This window comes from Gallinula chloropus (genome assembly GCF_964237585.1).
Source record: "Gallinula chloropus genome assembly, chromosome: 26".
Taxonomy (NCBI): domain Eukaryota; kingdom Metazoa; phylum Chordata; class Aves; order Gruiformes; family Rallidae; genus Gallinula; species Gallinula chloropus.
Window position 1 is genome coordinate 4,342,308 of NC_140111.1, and position 21,496 is coordinate 4,363,803.

The window sequence follows — 21,496 nt, forward strand, 5'->3', positions numbered from 1 at the left end:
TGAGGAATGACCAGCATCTCTGCTGGCCTGAGAGGAGAAGTCTCTTTTCCTTCCCTCCATTTCTGCAATGCCCCATTCCAGATTGAGTGTCCCATCACTTCCTCCTCCATGGTAGGAAATATTTCCTTCCATCAGCACTAGACTTAGAGGCTGAGGGAGCTGGGCTGGTTCAGCCTGGAGAAGAGAAGGCTGTAGGGGGACCTCATTGCAGCCTCCCAGTCCCTGAAGGGAGGAGAGGAACAGGAGGGGAATCAGCTTGTTAAAGGGCAGAGACTGGCAGGACAAGGGGGATGGAGTGAGGCTGAAGGAGGGAAGGGTTAGATGAGATGTTAGGGGGAAGTTCTTTGCAGAGAGAGTGGTGAGGGGCTGGAACAGGCTGCCCAGAGAGGGGGTAGGTGCCCCATCCCTGGGGGTGTTCAAGACCAGGTTGGATGGGGCCCTGGGCAACCTTGTGTAGCTCCAGGCCTGGAGGTTGGTGTCCCTGCCTGTGGCAGGGGTGTTGGAGCTCTGTGATCCTTGGGGTCCCTTCCAACCCAGACCAGTCTGTGATTCTGTGATTCAGTGAAAGGAATCCCCATGGTGGTTACCCCTTTGGTGGGACTGGCAGTGGGAGGGTTGGCGATGGGGTAACAGCACCAACAAATGAGGTGGCCTTGGTCACACAGGGTGTGTATGCAAATCTATGGTCCTGCCAGGACTGGCAGATTTGGGGACAGCAAACCTCCAAATAAATTTCACCCTCTCTCTCTCTCTCTCTTTCCTTGGAGGAAAGGGTTTGCAGTGCTGAAAATCTCGCTGTGTTTATTGCGGTCACAGCCTGGAAGCCTTCATTTGCATATGCAAATCATATGCATTTTATGTAAATTCCTGTGCGAATCATATTATCGCCGTCCCTGCAGAATAGATCCTCTCCCATGGCAAATCACTTGATTGTGTTTTCTAAACTGAGAGTGACATTGCTTTGACCAGGCATCACTGAACATAACATTTATATCTGATATGAGACACAATAAGGAACCCCAGTTCCTGGACACACACCCTTGTCAGCAACTTTATTCAGGCTGTGTTCGTTAGGAAGAGAAGCAAACTCCAGCTCCCAAGCCCTGCCCCCCACTCCCCCCCCCCCCCACTACACCACCACCACCCACCCCCCCCCCAATCCTTCCAGCATTTGCTGGCAAATAAGTCAGAGCAGAACCCTGTGCGATGCCAAGACAAAGGGGTGGAGGCAGATGCCAAATCACTTTCAAGCCCATGACAGAGCCCTGAGTCACCCAAACTGGAGCAGCTCTCCCAGAATGGGCTCATCTTACAAAAGTGCTGTTGCTGCAGCAACACTAATCCACACGCCAGCGGGCAGAGAGATAATGTGAGGGATGCAACAGCAGATTCGCTTGCTCAACGCCCTGCTCAGACAAGGGGAAATGATAGGGAGCTAGAGGGATCTGCTTGCTCTGTTTTGAAGCCCTTTGTTTGGGGGACTCCTCAGGCAAAGGGTCTCTGAAATTAGAGGGAAGGGGTCTCAGTGAAGGGAAATGGTTTAGGTCTGACCTGCTCTGGGTAATCCCACAAACCAAGCAAGAAGGGGGCTGCAGGGAAGGAAGGTGCTTCCAGGGCCAGGTAGGTGGTGTGGTCATCATCACCAACAAGTGGGTTAATATAGAAAACAAACCTGAACATTGGCTGATTGGGGCAGTTGAGGAAAAACCTTAGGATGTTACTCAAGATTTGGGGTAAGCTAATTGTGCCTCTTGCTGTCTGCTCACTCGCCCCATGGTCAAGCAAGTGGTAAAAGGTGATTGTCCCAACAGTGGGACTGGAATTGGTCTTTGCCAGGGCTCAGGCTTGCCCAGCTGAGGAAGTGAAGAAGGTCTGGGGAGGAAGCAGCAGCCACCCAACAATGAGGAGAAAGGACCACAAGAACAGAGAGCAGCTGGCAGTGTGTTAGTGTGGAAGCACCAAGAATGATGGTTGAGGAGGTCAGGCTCACACAGAAAGAGACTGGCTACAGCAGAGCAAAGGCAGCAGGGAGACTGCAGAGAGGGTTGGCAGTCACAAAGGACATGGGGTTAGGCTGTCCCTTCAGAGAGGTGGCAGGATGTCTGAGGATAAAGTACATAAAAACAGAGCTGGGAAGACAGTTGGAACTTTAAAGGGGGGTGACATGGCTCAGGACACAAACAGCAAGAGATGCTTGACCAGGAGGTCGAAAAAGAAACCTTGCAGTGCATGGAATAGGGCTCAGAGGCAGAGGAGGAGGGGAAGGTATGGTCTGGAACAGAAAAGCAGAGGTCTAGGTAACATGAGGAAGGGTAGTTAAGATTGCAGTAGGAAGGCATAATATTGCAATGAGTAACAGATGAAAGGGAAGGAAGAAAGTCCAGTTTAAGGAGTCTTGTGGAGGAAGAAAGTTGTGACTGAGCAAAGGGAGTGCGACCAGAAAACATTTTTTGGATGAGACTTTCTCCCAACAGAAAGACAATGGCTTCTAGGGCTGGATTTTCAACAGGTGATGTTGGGTGACAGCACCCAAATTGGAAACAAGAGACTTCCTAGGCAAGGTGTTAAAAAAGCACAAGGTTAGGCAGTTTGAAAGTTTTGCCTTGCCAATTCCCATCTCAGTGCTGACTGGGGAGGAGTCTCCTTCTCTGGAGAGATTCCAGCCCCATCTGGACACCGACCTGTGTGACCTGTCCTGGGGAGCTGCTTTGGCAGGGGGTTGCACCCCAATGGGCTCTGGAGGCCCCTTCCAACCCCTACATCTCTGTGATGCTGTGATACCCAGCTGCCAGCTAGACCTTGAGCTACTGACCACTAGCCTTTCAGTCCAGTGGTCCACCACCTTTCAGTCCATCCATCTAGTGTGTATTTCTTCTGCTTTGCCATAGAGATACTATGAAAGATAATCTCAAAGCTCTTACAAAAGCTGCTCTCCTCTCACCACAGAGATGCTTATCTCATCACAGGAAGCTATCAGATTGATGGGCACAATTTACTTTTGGTAATTCCATGCTGGCTGTTCCCAACCATCCTCTCATCCTTCATGTCCCTGGACAGAGATTCCAAGTGGATTCCCTGCATACAGCTGAAGACACTGGTTCCTATATCTACCTGCTGATATTGGTGACAGTTTTGTTCCATGGTTGGAAGATGCAATGTTGATAATCTTTTGGCCCACTAGATGGGATAACACAGAGGCAGCTACAATTTAGAGGGGGTTGTGTGTGACAAACCTAAACTGCTTGACGTGCACTTAGCAGTGTGAGTGTAGACTTAGAGAGCAGCACTGAAAAGTGCATTTCTCAGCAGTCCTACAAGCTTCTGTCAATGAGCAGAGAGGACTCCCAAACAGAGATGTCCATTAGCCTAGGAAAAACCATCTGTAACAGTGTGTAGACAAACCCCTTAGGAACACAGGAAGCATCCGTGGCAGGAGAGCTGAGAAAACCTTGAATATACTATATCCAATACTGGACAGGGTAAGAGACAAGGAAAAGCACCTAATTTGCATTTATTCAGAGGCTCAGGTTGGCCATTAAGAAACACTCCTTCCTCAGGGAGGAGGCACAGCCCTGGAACAGGCTCCTTTGGAGGTGGGGGATCTCCACCCTTGTAGGTTTACAAAATCTGTGTTGTCAGAAGCATTGTCAACCTGGTCTAGGGTTAGTGGCTGTTCTGCTCCAAGTCAGAGGGTGGGATGGAGCTTCCAGAAACTTCTGTGTTCCTTCACAGCAGGACACTGTGCTCCTTACACAGCACCTTACCCAGAAACTCAGTTCTCCTGACACATTTTCCCCTGTCTGGACTCAGATACAACAAAGAAGGCCATGCACACTGCAGGCACCTTCTAACATCAGAAATACTGCTATTTGCTGCTTCAGCCAGACATGAGTAATAAACCTCAAGCTGAGGCCATATGGGAAGATATTAAATTGCATCAGACCAGCCAGGCTCCAGGCTCCAGTTGCTTCTTCTGATCTGTTAATTCAGGATTTCCAGGACAATTCAGTATTCTTTTCTAGAGGTCATTTTAAGCCAGTTACCAAATGGAGTTATAATCTGACAATCCCACTTTACAACCCCACCACATCTCATTGTCACAGAGAAGTTAATTGTAATTAATGCTAATAGCTGGAGTGGTTTTACAACCACATTTTCACAGCATTGCTCTGTCTTGATTTTTCCATTTGCTCCCAGTCCCAGCACATTGATTCTGCCTTTGGAAAGAGCTGGTGGCAATGAGGGTGTCATCTGTTTATTATGCTGTATACTGAAAAATTCTGGTGCACAAATCATTAAACAATCAGCCAACATCTTGATCTTCCACCTGTCTTTTCTCTCTGTGCTTGACATAAGCATCTGAACTTCGTTATTTCTTAAACTACCAGTACTTTGAGACTCAACATAGATCTCCAACCACCTCTGGTGCTTCTTGGTGCTGCAAGACATAAGATGCTTTTGAAGAACTGCTAGTGTGGAGTGATCCTGGCTGCTGAGTGATCCTGTGTGACTCCAGACAACATTTGTATCTGTAGAACAAGGAACATTCCAGAGGGTCAAGAATGAATTTTCTTTCACTTAGGACTCTCCCCACTCCAAAAAATGCAACAGGTGCTTATCACAAGTTGCAGGTCTTCCTGCCCAGGTCATAATTTTGCCAGAGTTCTCCTTCAATCATGGTGGTCTCCATACTCTTATGAGAAATGAAAGTCTCCTTCTCTGGCAAGCAATCCAAAAGAAACCCATGGATCTTTCTCAGATCTACACCAACATCAGTGATGAGCTGTTGTTCCAGCCCATAGAGATGTTTGGATTTCTTATGAGAGTGAAGGCGATTCACAGTCAGGTACTCCTGGCTCCATGCTCTACATGAGCTATGAGGAGACAGACAAAATCTGGATCTGGGATACATCCCAATCTTCTATACAAAGGGGTTTGCACTCCTGGGAAAAGTTTCAGAGCAGCCATACAAATGGTGTGTGCCAGGCAAGATCCATGCTGGTAACACGCATGGAAATGCCTAAGAAAGGTATTGTCTCCAGAGAAAATTGTCCCTGGCAAGGATGGGGAACAGAGAGAGCCAAAGAGCATGCAGGAAGCCTGTGATGCATCAGGAAACTCAGCCAGGTTTAGTCCAGGGAGATGCTGAAGCCACTTCTGGCCCAGCTTGATATGCAGGACTGCTCTGGGCCCCGTAGCAGAATTGTGTCTGTTCTGGAGCCATCAGGACTCAAAACCCAGCTGAGACTATGAAAAAGGTGCTGAGATCACAGACACCTCAGGACATGGGAGGGAATGAGCCAGTCACCTGGTGTGGTGGGAGCACCTCCCAGGTTCCCAGCAGTGTTTGCAAACTGTGGGTGCTTCTGCAGCATGAGCCCCACGAGCTGCAGGCTCCCTTGAAACGTGTTTAGAGCTCATTTCTTACCAAATTTGTTGGGATCAGAAGGAATAGAGCAGGTCAAGCAGATGTAGGACAAACAAAAACATCTTCAGGGGACAGAGGAAGTCTCTGAATTTAGGGGCAAAGCTTCAGCACCACATGCCATCAGATGCAAGGGGAGAGCATTCAGCACAGCCTTTTTAGGGAACCCAGTGTCCTTCCTCCATCCCCTGCACAAGAGACTCTGGGTTTTGTGTGAAGCCTTCAGTTATCATCCTGTTGTTTGAATTACTGAGGTGACTTTAAAACTTCTCACACACAGTGCTCCTGCATCCTTCATGTCTATCACCTGATAACTGATGGGCATCTTCCATGGAGGAGCTACCCTTTCCTTAGAGAGTGATAGGGAGGATTTATTTCCTCACACTCCAGCTGCATCCAAGCACCCCTAACGCTGCCCAAGCACATCCTCCTCCTTTTGCTGCCTCTGTCAGTGCAGCCACTGTTGATATGTGCAGAGAACCACGATGGCAGAAATCACAGCAAGACAAAGACCATCTGGGTTTGTCCTCATCATGAACCCAGGGGACAGGAGGAGAAAAAAATCCTCCTCACACAGCCAGGCAGGGCTGTGTACTGTGACCACTGAACTTGATCCTTTTACCCCAAGGGTGAGGAATTCAATTGTATTGACTCAAACAGTTCTTTTCAGAAAAAAAACACAGGCTGGATTTGAAGACACCCAGTGTTAGAGAGTCTGCAACAAGTGTTGGACATTTGTCTTTTTCTTTGAAACTTGTGTCTTTGCATTTTGCTGGTCTGAATTCCCACTCACCAGCCATTGTCTTGCCCTCTTCTGCTGGACAGAAAGTCTTAATCTTCCCCTTCTCACTGTAACTAAATAATCTCTCAGAAGTCTTTCCAATAGACTAATCAAACTGTCAACATAAGCCACTGCCTCAGCACACTGCTATTGCTCTTTTGTCCCCTTTCCATGTTTAACATCCTATTTACAACAAGGAGGAGGCTTAAAACACTCCAGTTGCTGCAGTAATGGCTGCAGCATCATGTACTCTTGCCTGGGTAAGACAGCACACACTTGGCCAGAACTTGTTGAAGGCAACAGAGGTACAAAAACCATCCTTAATATGTCCAGGAGGGAAGTTGTAGGCAACCCTCAGAGCCTGGGAGCTGAGTAATCCAATTTCATAAACATGACACTGTCCTCTTCCCTCTTGGATGTCTTATTTAAGGTTGCTGAATATCAAAGGCATTCTCATGGAGATACCATTGTAGAAGGCTATGGCTCAGTCTGTATGAGCTCCACTAAAGCTCTGCATGGCTGCTCCAGGAGCTCTCTGCTGTCAGAGAAGTCCCATTTCTGACCAGCCTTTGATGTGCCCCACTAACACATTTACACTGCAGTCTCGTGCAGATGCTCTTATACCAAGAGGCACAGCACAGAGGGTGTCCTTGTGTGACCACCCCAGTGCCAGCAGCATCCTTGCTCTGGGCTGGTGTGGGGACTCATGGTGCCTTAGGTCCTGTTTCTGGCTCACAACTCACCTTGGAGTTCCCATCCTGGTTTATTCTGCCTCAGTACTGGGGGAGAGAGATGTCATGGCAGGGGAAAGCAGGGTGCCACAGAAGGCAGTTGGGCAGTCACAGCCAGGTTGTGTCCAACAAGGTCCTTCTTGAGGAACTCGATCCTTTGGCATCCTCCACTCTTTCTTTCCCTTTCAATAGGCACTCTGGAGCTTTCCACATACAATTGCAGTACCCAGAGATGAATAGTGAAGCTGAGATTAGGTGTCCTCTAAGGGGTTTGCATTTCTACAGCCAAACTCAGATGATTTCCCCTTAGAGAATCTGACACAGCACAGTCAGTCTAACAGCTTAGCCCTCTAAGAAGGAGACCAACCTGCCACTGTTTCTCTCCCCTTTCCCAGCACCTGGTCCTCCCTGCCAAGCACTCCCCACCCATTCCCTTGTGCCAGGTCTGGCATCTCTCTTGATCCAAGCCCAAACCAATCTGACCTGCTTAATAGTCAGCAGACTAACTCAGCAAAATCAAAACTAGAGTCAGAGGCAGGAGGAACACCTGGGTCTTGGGCAGGGCAGGGCAGGTGAGACACCCCATTTCATTGTACTGCAGCCTGTGCTGTGGGCACTGGACAGAACAGTGGCAGAATGGATGCAGGGATGTGGGTGATGGGTGGCAAGTTCACACATAGGAATGGCTACAGGGCAAAAGGAGAGAAGGGAAAAAAGTCAAATAAACCAATATGATTCAATTCAGTTCCTGGGGGAAAAAATCTCCCCAAAAGCCTACCCTTGGGCAGGTCCTGGAGGCTTGCCATTGGTCATTTGTGTTTGTAGCTGGCCTTCACCCAGCAAAGCCCATGTGCATTGCACAGTCTGGGACTCAGGGCAGGTTCATCAAACCTAATCTGAGAAGTTCTTCCCTAATTCCCTGTGGAGTTTGCTCAATGGATCTTTCTGGAGTGTGATACCTCTCCTCTTCAGGCACTTTACATGGACTAGGTGTTTACATCAGTGTCTGCTTTTCTCCACCAGTTACAGCCTCCTGGAGTGTAAAGTAGAGAAGTGAAGCTGGTTCCAGTGACAGGGAGGACAGGAGGTCCCATCCCTTCAGTGTCTGTCACACTCAGATTAGGAGTAATGTTTGAAAAGAAATCAATGTTTTCTGAAACTCTGATGCTGGGTAACAGCACCCAACATGCCCTGGCCCTTCTACTCATCACCCAGGTTAACCTTCACCCACCAAAGCCACTTCTGGTCTTAGGCTGGACTTGTTTTAGGCTGGACTTGTTTTTACTGGAAATATTTGCATTTCCCTAAAATCTTTCCCATCAAAGAAGTTAAACTCTGCTGGCAGCAATCACTGCAAGGCACTAATCCCTCCCAGGGCCCATGGACCTCACCATCCCTGCCAGGCAGACCAAGAGGCCCATGAATGGCACCAGTGAGATTCAGCCACACAGGTTAACAGCTGCATCCTGGGTGCTCCTTGTCCACTGCCCTGTCTGAAGAACCATGCTTCTCACAGATGAGGGTTGCCATCTCCAGCCCATGAGAGGACACAGGACATGATCAGATCTCTGCACACAGGCTACCATGGGAGTTTCCTGCCTCCAACCAACAGCAGGTCTCCTGCCTGTGCAAGCCTGAGGTTGTTTTCTCCTTGTCACAATGAAATCCACTGGCTTGCTGTGGCAGCAAACACAGGGTACAGGAAATGCTGACCCAAAGCACAACCATGTGGTCATTATTTTAGTTATTCACCAGCCTGTGTCTGTACAGCTGCTGAGGTACAGGGGTTTGCTCCTCATTCTCCTCAGCCCCAGGTCGTGTCCTGTCCTCATGCAGCCCCTGCCAGCATCACTCCCAGCGCTGTCAGTCCTGCCACTGAGAGGAAAGATGCTTCCCCTTTTCTCCAAAATCAGAGCCTGTTATGCCAAGTCACAGCAGTGCTGGTGGGAATGGATGCTTAGGAGTCTGCAGTCCAACCTCCCCTGGAGCAGAGCCATCCCCAGCACCACCCCAGGGCAGCCAGGCCTTTGCCCAGATGAACCCCACAGAATTACTATCCCACCACTGGGACATTGCCCTCAGAAACCAAAGTCTGCATCTCCTTGGCAAGGGTGGGATTCAGCCAGGCATCTCTCACGTGCCATGGGCTCATCCCAACCCAAATGTGCTCAGTGGAAGAGGATCCTGTGCCAGCTCAACACATGTGGGCTCAGCCTGGTACTGCTGTGACCACCCTGTGACTCCCAGGATCAGTCCAGCACACAGAATGTGGGGGTCAGCACCTTCCTGTGCTCCCACAATGTACCCACTGGTCATTACCTGCAAAATTCAGGCATTTGAGATGGCAAATGTGCTGTAGGTTATTTGGTAGATCAGTGGGTGACTGAAGAAAACACATTTGAGGTTTAGACACTGGAAAAACTGACCACACCATCCATGTGTCACTCCTACTTTCAGCTAAGAAACCCCCTCATGATATAAACCCTGAGCAAATGTTTGGGGTTTGAGCAAGGCAGCTTCCCTGCCCCTAAGCCTCATTAAACCTGCAGCATCTGGCTGCACTTAATAAAGAGAGTGAGGGAAACCACATCCCATGGACAACAGTGACTTTTTTTAAGAGTGTAGGAAGAAGATAAAACACAATCCCTCTTCAGGGGGGATCCTCTGTTGCTTCTGGGCACCCACTGGCAATTTCTAAATGGTTGAAATCCTGGAGTGAGAAACACATAAGATGATGTCTAATATTCCCCTGAGTGTAAACACCCACCTACACCAAGCAGGGCAAGCTGCCCCCCATCCAGCTACCTCCTTCCAACATCCACTTTGATGCTCCCTGGAGCCTCATCCTGCCTTTTTCCTTCTTTGGATTTCCCTTTTTGCCTCCTGCTGCACCCATTAACCTCCTTCCCACTCATGTCTCCTTGGGATTAAATGCTCAGAGTTTAATGTAATCCAGCCCCTGCCAGCCTGTCTGCAGGACAAGCCTCTTCTTGCCTTCCCTGCCATCCATCCATGCACTGGGCACCTCATTTTCCTGCTACAGTGCCCCAAACAGCCTCAGCACCCTGATTCAATGCCCAGTTAGCAGTAATTTGGGACAAGGTTTGTTGAGCCCTTAGAAACCAGCTGGGGTCACCCCATGTCAAGGACATCAGGACAAACTGGTGTCTCCACTCCCAGATGCTGGCCTGGCCAGCCCCAGATTTGCTGTCAGTAATGGAGCTGTGGGGCTGATATCACTCATTCAACTATGCATGGTCAATGCAGGGTCTTTGGGAGGACCTCACCTCTTCCCTATTCCAACAGATTTGAGGAGGAGACAATGTAGTGAGGACTTTCCAGGTGGCCACACGACCACAGCCATCAGCTGCAAATCCAGTTCAGTGGGGCAGGGCAATCTGCCTCCCCAGGTTTTGCCTGCCTACAGTTGAGCCTGGTTTTGAGCCCCCTTCAGCAAGGCAGCCCCCCATGTCTGGTCAGAGCATTACATGCTCCATCTCTCTTTGGAGGCTGCTGCCTGTTCAGTCCTGTCCTTCTCTTTCCTGCATGAACAGCCAATCTCAGTGGCAGGAGCTCCTAGGACCCAGACCAGACTCAAGAGTTTGTTCATACCCCTCTGTCTCTACCAGCAGATCCCAGGGACTTGAGCTGGTGCCCTGCAGCCCAGGCTTCCCCAACTTCAGCTTCCCATTGAATATCAGCATCTGGCAGCCACCACTCCACTGGTGCCTCTCTGTGACTTGATAGGTCTTCATACTTTGCAGGAACCAACCTCTCCACCTTTTGCAGAAGGTGTTTCACTATTTTTACACCATTTGGAAATAATACCTGTGATGGGGAGGATGGAAACCTGCTCACAGCAAGCCCAGGAGTCAATTCTGAGCAGATCAAGGGCTGTAGACCTCAGTGCCAACTTTCTGCACGCAGCAGGATTCACAGTGAGCTGCAATTCCTTCCTTAGTGCACTGGTCATGGGCTGCCCCACTTTGAGTGCCCACTGCCAGGTGTAAGAACAGCTTTAACTTTGGCTGCCACCTCACCAGCAGTGCAGTTGGGTGATAGGTTGCAGGGAAACAAGACCTCTGCAGAATTACCAGACCATTTGTATCCAGCCAACATGAAAACAAGACTTTGTTTACAACAAACAATTTCCCCTGTGAGCAGATAATTTGGCTTTTCATTTGACTTGATGTAGATTTAGGCTGGGATGTGTTTGGGGACAAAATAAAACACCAATTAGAGCCCCTCCCTCTAATTCCTCAGTCCCTAAGCATCTTTCCCATCAGCATTTCTTTGTATCATTCATTTTTTAACCATATCTGAGAAATCCTCATTGTTGTACCTCAAGATAAAAGCATGTGCATTAATGACACCTCTCTCTCCATCTGGGTTGATCAGCAGGACACATGCTGTCCAACCCTCATGCACTGATCAGAGGATCATTTCATCAAGTGCTTTGTCCTTATTTCCTTATGGAAACAACCAGCATTTCTCTGCCAGTGGAGTAGGATGCCCCATTTCTAACCAGCTGCTGCCATGTGCCCCTGACCAACACCATCTGACCACCCTGGTCTTGGCAAGACCCTTCCCTGGGGCACTGCTACACCCCTGGGACCATCTCTCTGTCCTGCTGTGCTTGGAGGAAGGATTAATCCCTCCTGGAAGAGGCTGCTGGCAGAAGGCTCTCAGCTCCTCGCAGAGGAACCACCCCTGGCTTGCATGGACAGTGGATACAATCCCCCCTGGACCCAAAGGAACTGAAATAACAGTTGCTCTCCCTCTGGGAGAACTACTTGAGGGAAGCTCAACCACATGCTTTGGAGTGATTTTTCTAGGTGACCTTTTGCCTTTGTGAATGCTTCAGAAAGGTTTCTAGCCCTTAGGTGTGATTAAATTAAGGGAGAATCTTAATTGCACAGAATCTGGCCTTGTGTGCAGGACATGCAGTTCATCTGTGCTATTTAATGAGGAATAATAGCTCACTTGTTCAAGAGGTCACATCACACTGATGTGTAAAGGCTACAAGAGTCTTTCCAGGTCAGTAATATGGAAACTTTACATCCAGGTCCATGCCCACAGGACTTGCCCTTGTCTGGGATCTCAGTCTCTAAGGCTTAAGCAGCTGAACCTCTTCCTTTTCTTTTTAAAATGCTGTTCCAGCCTGATTTGCAGAGTGCACCACTGATGGCAAAGTTTGGTGGAGAGGCTGTGGTAACCACCAGAGACACTAGAGTCCACCCCACAGAAAAGCTCAAAACTCAAGACACGTTCAGTAGAGATTAAATAGTGGGTGATTTATGAGTAAAGGCATGAGATTCATCACAGCTATCCAGCTCCCTAGCAAACTGAAATGTTCCTTGTTTGAATCTTGTCATCTTTTTTGTCTGTTCTCCATATTCAGTCAGGACCTGGCATTTCTCAAGTTCACATATTGCATGCTTTGACTTGCAAAGCCATTTTTTTTCCCCTCTTGCTTGTCTTGATCTTCAGAAGAACCCAAGAATTTGTGTCTTACCCTGTTCACACAGGGCTGCAGCCAGCAAATTGCAAGAATTAAAAGACAGGAATATTATCCCAGATATAACACCCCATTCAAAGTGAAGACACCAGAGCAGAGTTAGAAGCTGGAGGCACTTTGCCTATGAGGACACCTCTGTTAGAATCAGGGTGAGATTCATGATCACTGAGCTTAAAATGAACGTCTGTCACTGGGTAGAAACACCTGAGCATTGCATCAGGATGAGCTGGGCTCACAGCCTACCATAGGGAAATGAACAGGCTCCAGCTCCCCAGATGGAAGGTTTGGCTTCACCCTGCACTGCTGCTTGCACCCATTTTGCACCATCCTTTACTAACCTGAAAACTAAGTGTGTGATGATGCCTCTGCTCAGAAGGGGCGAAGGGCAAAATTCATGGGAGCTGGAGTTAGACAGCAGTAAATAAAGAGAAAGAACACAGAGAGTCCTGGATCCCAACGTGTGATTCAGTCTGTCACCCCTGGGTCACACAGCACTGTGAAACAGTGGGGTACCAGCCTGCACAATTGTCCACTTGAAGCAGAACATGGCCCAGAATTGCAAAATATGTCTAAAAATAGCACAATGAGCAACCCTCTGGGCAGAGAAAGGTTTTCTCCCAGGCAGAGGGTGGCAAACGAGACCTGAGCTGTGATCTGGTTTCCTCCTGCTGCTTCACAGGTTTTCCTGGTGCTTTATATGAATTGTGGGGATCGATATGGGGCACTGAGAAGATGTTGGGGGGCACGAGCAGGACAGATGTTTGTCTTGTCCCATTGTGCTGCAGTGACCTGAGCTGCTGCAAGAGAGAATATTGTTGTTTAAATGAGCCTCATTCCTCCCAGGCTCTCAAGGAGTGCTGCTGGCTGTGGGTTCTCAAAGCATTGAGGAAAAATAGTTATTTAATTGAAGCTGAGGGAAAGGGAGAAGGTGATGGTGTCGTGGTCCCCAGCACCCCCACAGCAGAGCCCTGACAGGAGCTGGGTCTTTGCACAGGTCTGTGCTGACTCCACAGCAGGAGAGAGATGATGGAAACCTGAGTCTGAGCCAATGGCACTTACTAACTGGCATGTCCCATAGGCACAGCAGTTGCTGTGACCTCCTTCATCACCAGAGTCATCACCCATCCCTGGAGTCGTCCTCTGTGCAGTGCTCACAGCCACATGTTTCTGCAGGGATCTTGAGGTGTTCCAGGGGTCAAAATAGAAGCTCTTCCTTCTTTTGTCAAGCAAATTGCACAGTGGGGTACAGGATTCCTATGGCATGTCTATATTTATGGGGCACATCCCTCAGGCAAGAGTTAGAATGCAGGGACTCTCATCCCCACAGCACAAGGTGCCCCCTTGGAGACATGGAGCTCTACAGCCCAGAGCTTCCTGCCAGCTGGCCAGAGGGCTGGTGATGTCCTTGCTACAGCAGAAAACCAGAAAAACTCCTCTTTGGATTCATCTTCTTCCAGTTGCTAAGTTCAGAGCTAGAAACACACTCCCTTGGCAGCACATTCCAGAATTTTTTCCCTGCATTTCAAGTAAAAAGCTGAATTGCTGACCTCAGGCAGTCACAGCCAGCACAGACACTGCCCCACTTTGGGGCTTGTTGAAGGTTGGAATACGCTCGTCTTACGTATGTCGCTGTTTTCCAGGGCTGAGACAGGAAAAACCCAGGTCCCTGTCATCCATCTGGGCTCCCAGGATTCATTAAAGATGGCATCAGATGTATGGATTGCAGAAGAAAGCCAGTGAGGTGACCGTGCTGGATTACTTCCCAGGGAAGTTGTCCCCTCCTGGCACTTCACTTCATCATGAAACCAGACTGGGAAACCCCTTTGGGTCAGCCCTGTGCATTCCAGTTCTGAGTGCCCCAAGCAGTGCAGCTTCATAGAATTCCAGACTGATCTGGGTTGGAAGGGACCCCAAGGATCACAGAGCTCCATCCCCTGCCACAGGCAGCGCCACCAACCTCCAGGCCTGGAGCTACACAAGGTTGCCCAGGACCCCATCCAACCTGGCCTTGAACACCCCCAGGGATGGGGCACCCACCCCCTCTCTGGGCAGCCTGTTCCAGCCCCTCACCACTCTCTCTGCAAAGAACTTCCCCCTAATATCTCATCTAAACTTTCCCTCCTTTAGCTTCACTCCATCCCCCTTGTCCTGCCAGTCTCTGTCCTTTAACAAGCTGATTCCCCTCCTGTTCCTCTGCTCCCTTCAGGGGCTGGAAGGCTGCAATGAGGTCCCCCCACAGCCTTCTCTTCTCCAGGCTGAACCAACCCAGCTCCCTCAGCCTCTCTTCGTAGGGGAGCTGCTCCAGCCCTCTAATCATTTTCATGACCTCCTCTGAATCCTCTCCAGGAGCTTCCAGCCTCCTCCAGAGAGGAAAGAAGGACAGTCCTAGCAGCTTTTTCCCGCATTGGCAGGAAACTTTTCTTAGTGTTCATCCTAAAATCCCCTTCTCAGATATTCTAGCATAGCTTTAGTCTGGCCAAATCCTTCTCCTTTCAAATACTACTGGGTCTAATTTCATGCCCTGTGTCTTTCCAGCCAGCATCCCAAACAGAAGATGAGTTTGCTGGCCATCCCTGCAGGAAGGATGATGTGGGTGGGGTGGGCACAGCATCTCCCATGCCAAGGCAATGCGAAGATGAGTCACCTTGTCAAGGATGCAAGGATGCACACACCACACACACACACAGACACACACCCCCAGCAATGTGCAGAAAGAGGATCTGCACAAGATCATTTACTCTCAGGGCATCAAAAGCTCATCCCAGACCATCGGGAACCACGGAGAGTCAACTCAGGGGGCTGGATCCATGGCTCTGCTGCGCTGTGGGATGGGAACAAAAGGAGTCACTGGCCTGACAGACAGTGTCGGGACTCCTGAGAGATTTAAGGGATTAAGCAGGGAAGAGAGAAAAGGGATTTCCCATGTGTTTGCCATAGGCACTCACGCTCCTTGTGTCGCGAGCGGCGCTCACGCGCGCACACAAAAGCCTACCTCTATGTGCACATCTGTCCGCTCACACTTGGACACGCAGCAATGAAAGGCAGACTCCCAGCCCAGAGGAGCTGCCTGGCTTTTACAGCTCTTGCCCTTGAGTGTGTGAGTTGATGCTGGGAAAATGCATGTGTCACCTTGTGTGGGGGAAGCTGGGGGTGGTGGAGCCAGGGTAGGAAACGGCTGTTTCCTCGGAGTGGTGGGAGACTGAGAAACATCGGGTCAGGACACCAGCACCTGAAGAAAGGAAAGTGTGGGGACTGTCATTCCTGCAGTTGGCAGCCTTGGAGTGATGGTTTGAGCTTCAAAAATTGTCCATGTCCCTCCCATCTGTCCCACATGCACCCTGTGATACTTCCCCTCCTAAGGATTTCGCTCCCTCCCCAGGAGCTCCCGTGACTTCTGTGTTAGACCCACACAAAGACAAGATGTGTCCCTGGGATCTCAGCCCTGCACTTCAAATGGGGTTTGTTTCATCTTCACATCATTGGAAACCTTCAGTCATGGGACCCAGGAGGCCAAAGTAGAGCTGCAGTACCTTAGCCACAGTGCCCTGACCAGCTTCTTCCCAGGACTCCTGGGCAGATGGGGATGATGGGCCAAGAGGAATGAGACCTTTTATGTCTGCCCAAGAAGGGTCAGCAGTGGGGGAATCACACAATCACTGAATGAACTGAAGGCTGTTTACAACTGCTGCTTGGAGCTGCCCAGTCTTCCCAGCAGTGCTGAGGTCCCCACCATCAGACAGCACTTGATGGGAGCTGGAAGCACAAAGCTGTGCTGGGAACCAGTTCTCATGTGCTGCCTGTGGCTCTGTGCTGCCTTCCAGCTGTATCTGGTTGCCCCTGTTCTGTGTGTCCCATCCAAAGATGTGGGAGATGGAGTCAAGGTGATGTGTGCTCTCATCTCAGGCAGCTTTGCTGCTGGGTAGGTGGGCAAAGAGATGCTGGAGAAACAGCTCTGAGAGATGGCTGAGCAGGGAGCTGTGGCAGAAGACAGGACTGGGGCAGGGATTTAGAGGCATGTGCTTCCCACCCATGGTGGGAGTCAGGTCTTTTCATTCAGCATCTTCAGCAGAGATATGTCTCCTGGGCAGGTCCCCTGGGATCCTCATTTACATCCTACAATCATTAGTGTGCAATTAATTCAACCAATTACTGATATAGTATCAGCATCCAGCCTGAGACTCCAGATTGGATGAGCAGTTCTGTACATGGATGGTCAATCACAGGTCCCAGAAGGCAGTGGTATCTCTGTCCTCAGAGGTTTTCAAAATCTAGAAGGGCAAAGCCCTGAGAAAACTAATCTAGCTTGGATATGGGAAGTCTTCTCATGGTGTCTCCCAGCTTGAATTAACCAATGACAGTAAGATGACTCTTAGCTCATGTGTCACCTTTAGGTGTGAGCAGGCAGGTTAGGGAGAAGCACAAAGAAACTGGGAGAAGCATTTGGTACCCCAAATGGTTGAGCTGCCATTCAAGGGGACCTCTAAAGGCTGAGCAGTGGGCAGACAGGATGATTGTGTAATTCAATGAGAGGACCTGGGGAGAAATAGCCAGAGGAGGAACAAGCCCATGCACCTATAAAGGCTGAGGGCCAACCAGCTACACAGCAGCACACAGAAAAACACCCAGTGGGGGGCAGCTGATGAACAAATACTTGATCATGAAGCAGCAATGCACCATTAGGACTGCACAAGGAAAAGCCTTCCCAGCAGGCAGAGAGAAGAGAACCTTCCCCTCTATTCAGCACTGCTGAGACCTCGTCTCGAGTCCCCTGTCCAACTGCAGACTCCCTAGTACAAGAGAACTATGGACACACAAAGTCAGAGCTGAATGGTGTTGAGTGCCTGACCCCAGAGCAGCCCCTCTCCACCAAATGCAATCCCTTGGCTGATGAACTTGGCATTGGACAGGACACTTCCCACATTGGCCACAATTCAGAGGCTCTCCTGTCAGTGTCTCCTGACAGCTGAGACACCCCAGGGGAGTCCCCAGCCTCCAGACAGATAAAGCTGCAAAGATAAAGCGCTTTGCATTGTCCTTTGTCAGATCCACCAGCCCCATAGGGATGTCTCAGGTACTTGGGAGTGTACTGAATGGCTGTGGGTGCCTCCAGGTAGGGAGCTGAGTCCCTTCTGGGCCCATGAAGGACTGGGATGACTTCAGGTGTGAAGATCACCCCACTGTTACTCAGTAGGATGTCTCTCCTTTCTCAGTACTTTGTCTCCCTGAACTCCTGGTTCACCTTGGCTCATCACATTCCCCCTGGGATGGTCGTGGGGCGCAGGACCAGTACTAGTGGCAGCTGGTTTCCCACCTCTCACGCTGCCCTCTGTCCCTTGCAGGTCCCTTGCACTAGGTCAGCAGTACAGCTCCCTGGGGTCCCAGCCCATCCTCTGTGGCTCCATCCCTGGCCTCGTCCCCAAGCAGCTCCGCTTCTGCCGCAACTACATCGAGATCATGCCCAGCGTGGCCGAAGGGGTGAAGCTGGGTATCCAGGAGTGCCAGCACCAGTTCCGGGGCCGCCGCTGGAACTGCACCACCATCGACGACAGCCTGGCCATCTTTGGGCCAGTCCTGGACAAAGGTAAACAGGGAAGGTGAGGGGCTGTGGGGGGAATGGGTTTGCCAAGGTGGGTAGAGCTGTCACATCTCCACTTTTGGAGACCCCACACCTTGAGTGTCCTGCTGAGAACACACTGGGGGAAGAGTCAGGTCCACAGAGTTGCCTTCTCTCCTTCCCCAAGAGCCTGCAGGCCATGGGGACTCAGAGCTGCTCCCAGGCATCTTCAGACTCCAAACACACCTGTGCTGTCCATGGCACCACCATGGGGTTGAGAGCCTCCAGGAAGTTTCAGTTATGCCTTCTTCCCCATTTCCAGGGAGTTGCTGCCCATTCACAGGACTCTGCCTGTACCAGGAGCCTGCCTAAGCCACGGTGCTCACCACATGCCCCTCACTGACTCCATGCCAAGCTTAGCACAAGGGACACCTGCAGATAACATCTTGGTTTCACAGCTTTATAAACACAACCAAAACCATTCCCAGCTTCGATGGTATCAACACACACTGAGTCTCTGCTGTCCAGTGAAGGCTGGTTCTTGTACAGGAAATTATTCCTTCCAGTGACACTTTGGGAATGGGAATCTTATGGCATGGCCTTTAAGAAACTGGAGAAATTAGTGTGGAAAGCTAGGACACTAAACTACTTCCCAATGTCCTCCTGGAGTGTGCGTATCTCCCAGTGAACCTTCCTTACAAAGCTGCCATTCCCTCCATACAAACAGTGCAGGGTATTTTTTTCAAGCTTCAGCCTTCCAATAATCACAGAGTCACAGGGGCTGGAAGGGACCTCCAGAGATCATCAGGTCCAACCCCCTGCCAAAGCAGCTCCCTAGGACAGGTCACACAGGTCGGTGTCCAGACGGGGCTGGAATCTCTCCAGAGAAGGAGACTCCACACCCCCTGGGCAGCCTGTCCCAGGGCTCCCTCACCCTCACTGGGGAAAAGTTCTTCCCCAGGTTGGTGTGGAACTCCCTGTGCTCCAACTTGCAGCCATTGCCCCTTGTCCTGTCCCCACAGACACTGAGAAGGGGCTGCCCATTTCCCCCTGCATCCCACCCTTCAGATATTGATAAACATTCATAAGGTCCCCCCTCAGTCTTCTTCTCTCCAGGCTGAACAGCCCCAGCTCCCTCAGCCTTTCCTCTCAGGGGAGATGCTCCAGGCCCTTCAGCATCTCTGTCCCTCCTCTGGACTCTCTCCAGGAGATCCCTGTCTGTTTTATCCCAGGGAGCCCAGCACTGGACACAACACTCCAGGTGGGGCCTGAGCAGGGCAGAGCAGAGGGGAAGGATCCCCTCCTGTGACCTGCTGCCCACACTCCTCTTGATACACTCCAGGATCCCACTGGCTCTCTTGACCACCAGGTCACACTGCTGGCTCATGGCCACCCTGTCATCTACCTCAGTAGCATATTTCAATACTCACTTGGGTTAAAGTGCAATTCTTTGCAGCAGTCAGGGTTGTAAAGCCATTTTTCAGTGCTAATTAGGGACCATAAGATTCAAATCCCCTCTCTTCTGCCAGGATGTATTTTGGGGTAGCTGCTGCATTTATTACAGCTGAACTTGTTACAGAGTCTTGCCACACTAGAACTTGCTGCCTAATAAAAGCACCTCCTGAACTCCAGCACTTACAAGATCAGAAAGTTTTAATTTTTCTTTAAAACTGCCATAAAAATTGTCAGCACATTACAAAAGGGCTGTTCCACCATTCAGGCACTGAAAATCTCTCACCACCATTCCCATCAGCCTGAAAGCACTGAAAAAAAACCCCAAACCCTGGCTATGAACCATCCACCCCATAATGAGCGAGCTGAACTTTGAATTTATGAAGAATATTTTCAGATTCTTTGGGCTGCAGGGACTAGAGGAAAACACCTCCCATGTGGACATGCCTCAACACTTCTGTGTGCTCTGAGCTGACAAGTAAAGTATCACCCAGAGCTCTGAAACCCTCCTGATAAATGGAGAGAAATTACTGAGCACATTTGTCATCTGGCTCTTCCAATCAAGCTGTGATGCATCCAGAGTCTCCTAGACCATACAGCCAGGCTGTTAGCTGGGGGAAGGATGTATTTATCCTCATGTCTTGCTAGCCTGTAAGTAGAGCAGTTAAAAATAAACAGGATCATCTGCAGCTAACGAGACATCAAAGTGCAACCCATTGGCTTGTGGTTATTATTTACATATTTTAAAGGTGCTCATGTCTTCTCACTGCTGCCTGGAGAATTAATGAGGGGAGATGGGATGGGACTCACTTCATCTGGGCCACGATGGAATCATTTCAGATTCCCTCAAGTTACACAACCCTGCCAGGTGATGCTTTCTCAGCACGAGGAGGAGATGATGCAGGGGGTGAAGAGGCTTTTGTCCTGCCCTGATTAATCTCTTAGCCACGATGAATCTGGGGACCTATGCTGTGGGTAGGGTGGCTGGACACTCCACAGCATTGTCTTCTCCCAGGCTCTTGGCTCCTCTTCCTTTGGTGCAGCAGCAACAGGAACAAAGAGTTCTGAGCCCGTCCCCTGGAACTGAGGTGTGCCATCGCTGACAGTCATGCTTCCCACCTCTGGCCAAGCCCTGAGTGTCTGCAGCAGCTGCTCCTGTGCTCACTTCTTGTTGGCTTCCAGGACACATGGAGGGGTGTAACCCCCACAAACTGATTAATTGACTAATTAATACCAAGACTCTGACTGAGATGACAATCACTACTGCAGCCTGCACCGTGCACCGGGCCAATAGGCATTAAATACTAAGCCTAAAATAGCCAGTATTTAAGCTATGATAACTACCTGGATGAAATCACCTCAAAGTATCAAAGAGTATCATTTAGGCTAATCTCTCTCTCCACTAGTCCCTTGGGTGGATTGAAGCTATTTTGGAAAACACTTCAAAGGTCTAGTTCTCCGCTACAATGGGATGGAAAAGAATTCCTGATACAGCTTGAAAAGAAATTGAGGCTAATTTCATTTTAAAGGAGCTGCAAGAATGTTAATGGCAGCTGGTTCCATTCAAGCAGAGCTCAGTCTGAAGAGCAGCGCAGTGTGGGAACGCCACGGAGCCGTTCGCCATGGCGCAGCTCTGCAGCACACAACCTCTCTGGGTTCCTCCTTCTGGGCACATCACCCCCAGGCTTTGTGAGCTGGTATTAGTGCAGGGGCACAGGGCATCCCTCCCTGAAATAGCCTGAGGGGTTCCTGTCCTCAGCCCCCCTCCATTCACATCCCCACCTCACTTCTCTTCCCAGCTTCACCATATGACTCATCTCTCCTTTCAGCACCCCTTGTGTGGCTTCAAACTCACAGCAAAGCCACAGACAGCGACTACAGCACAGGGAAACCCCAGGGGGATGGATGGGCTCCTATATGGGGGCTGCTCCACACCAACTCCAACCAAGGGCTCACCCCGATTCCCTCCCATGTGCCATACCCAAGGTACAAACTCCTGAGGTTTTTGCCATACAACGTGTGGGGGTTGCAGCTG

At 50.1% G+C, this 21,496-nt stretch overlaps 1 protein-coding gene across 1 annotated transcript in view; it reads left to right on the forward strand.

The window, feature by feature from the left end:
* The window catches only part of WNT3 (Wnt family member 3), a gene marked incomplete at both ends in the record, with an annotated part of 42,633 nt that overhangs the window by 14,825 nt on the left and 6,312 nt on the right, over nt 1-21,496 (forward strand). Inside the window, one exon of the mRNA XM_084275663.1 lies at nt 17,795-18,036. Coding sequence (XP_084131789.1) covers nt 17,795-18,036 — 242 coding nt within the window. The remainder of the gene's footprint in view (nt 1-17,794; nt 18,037-21,496) is intronic.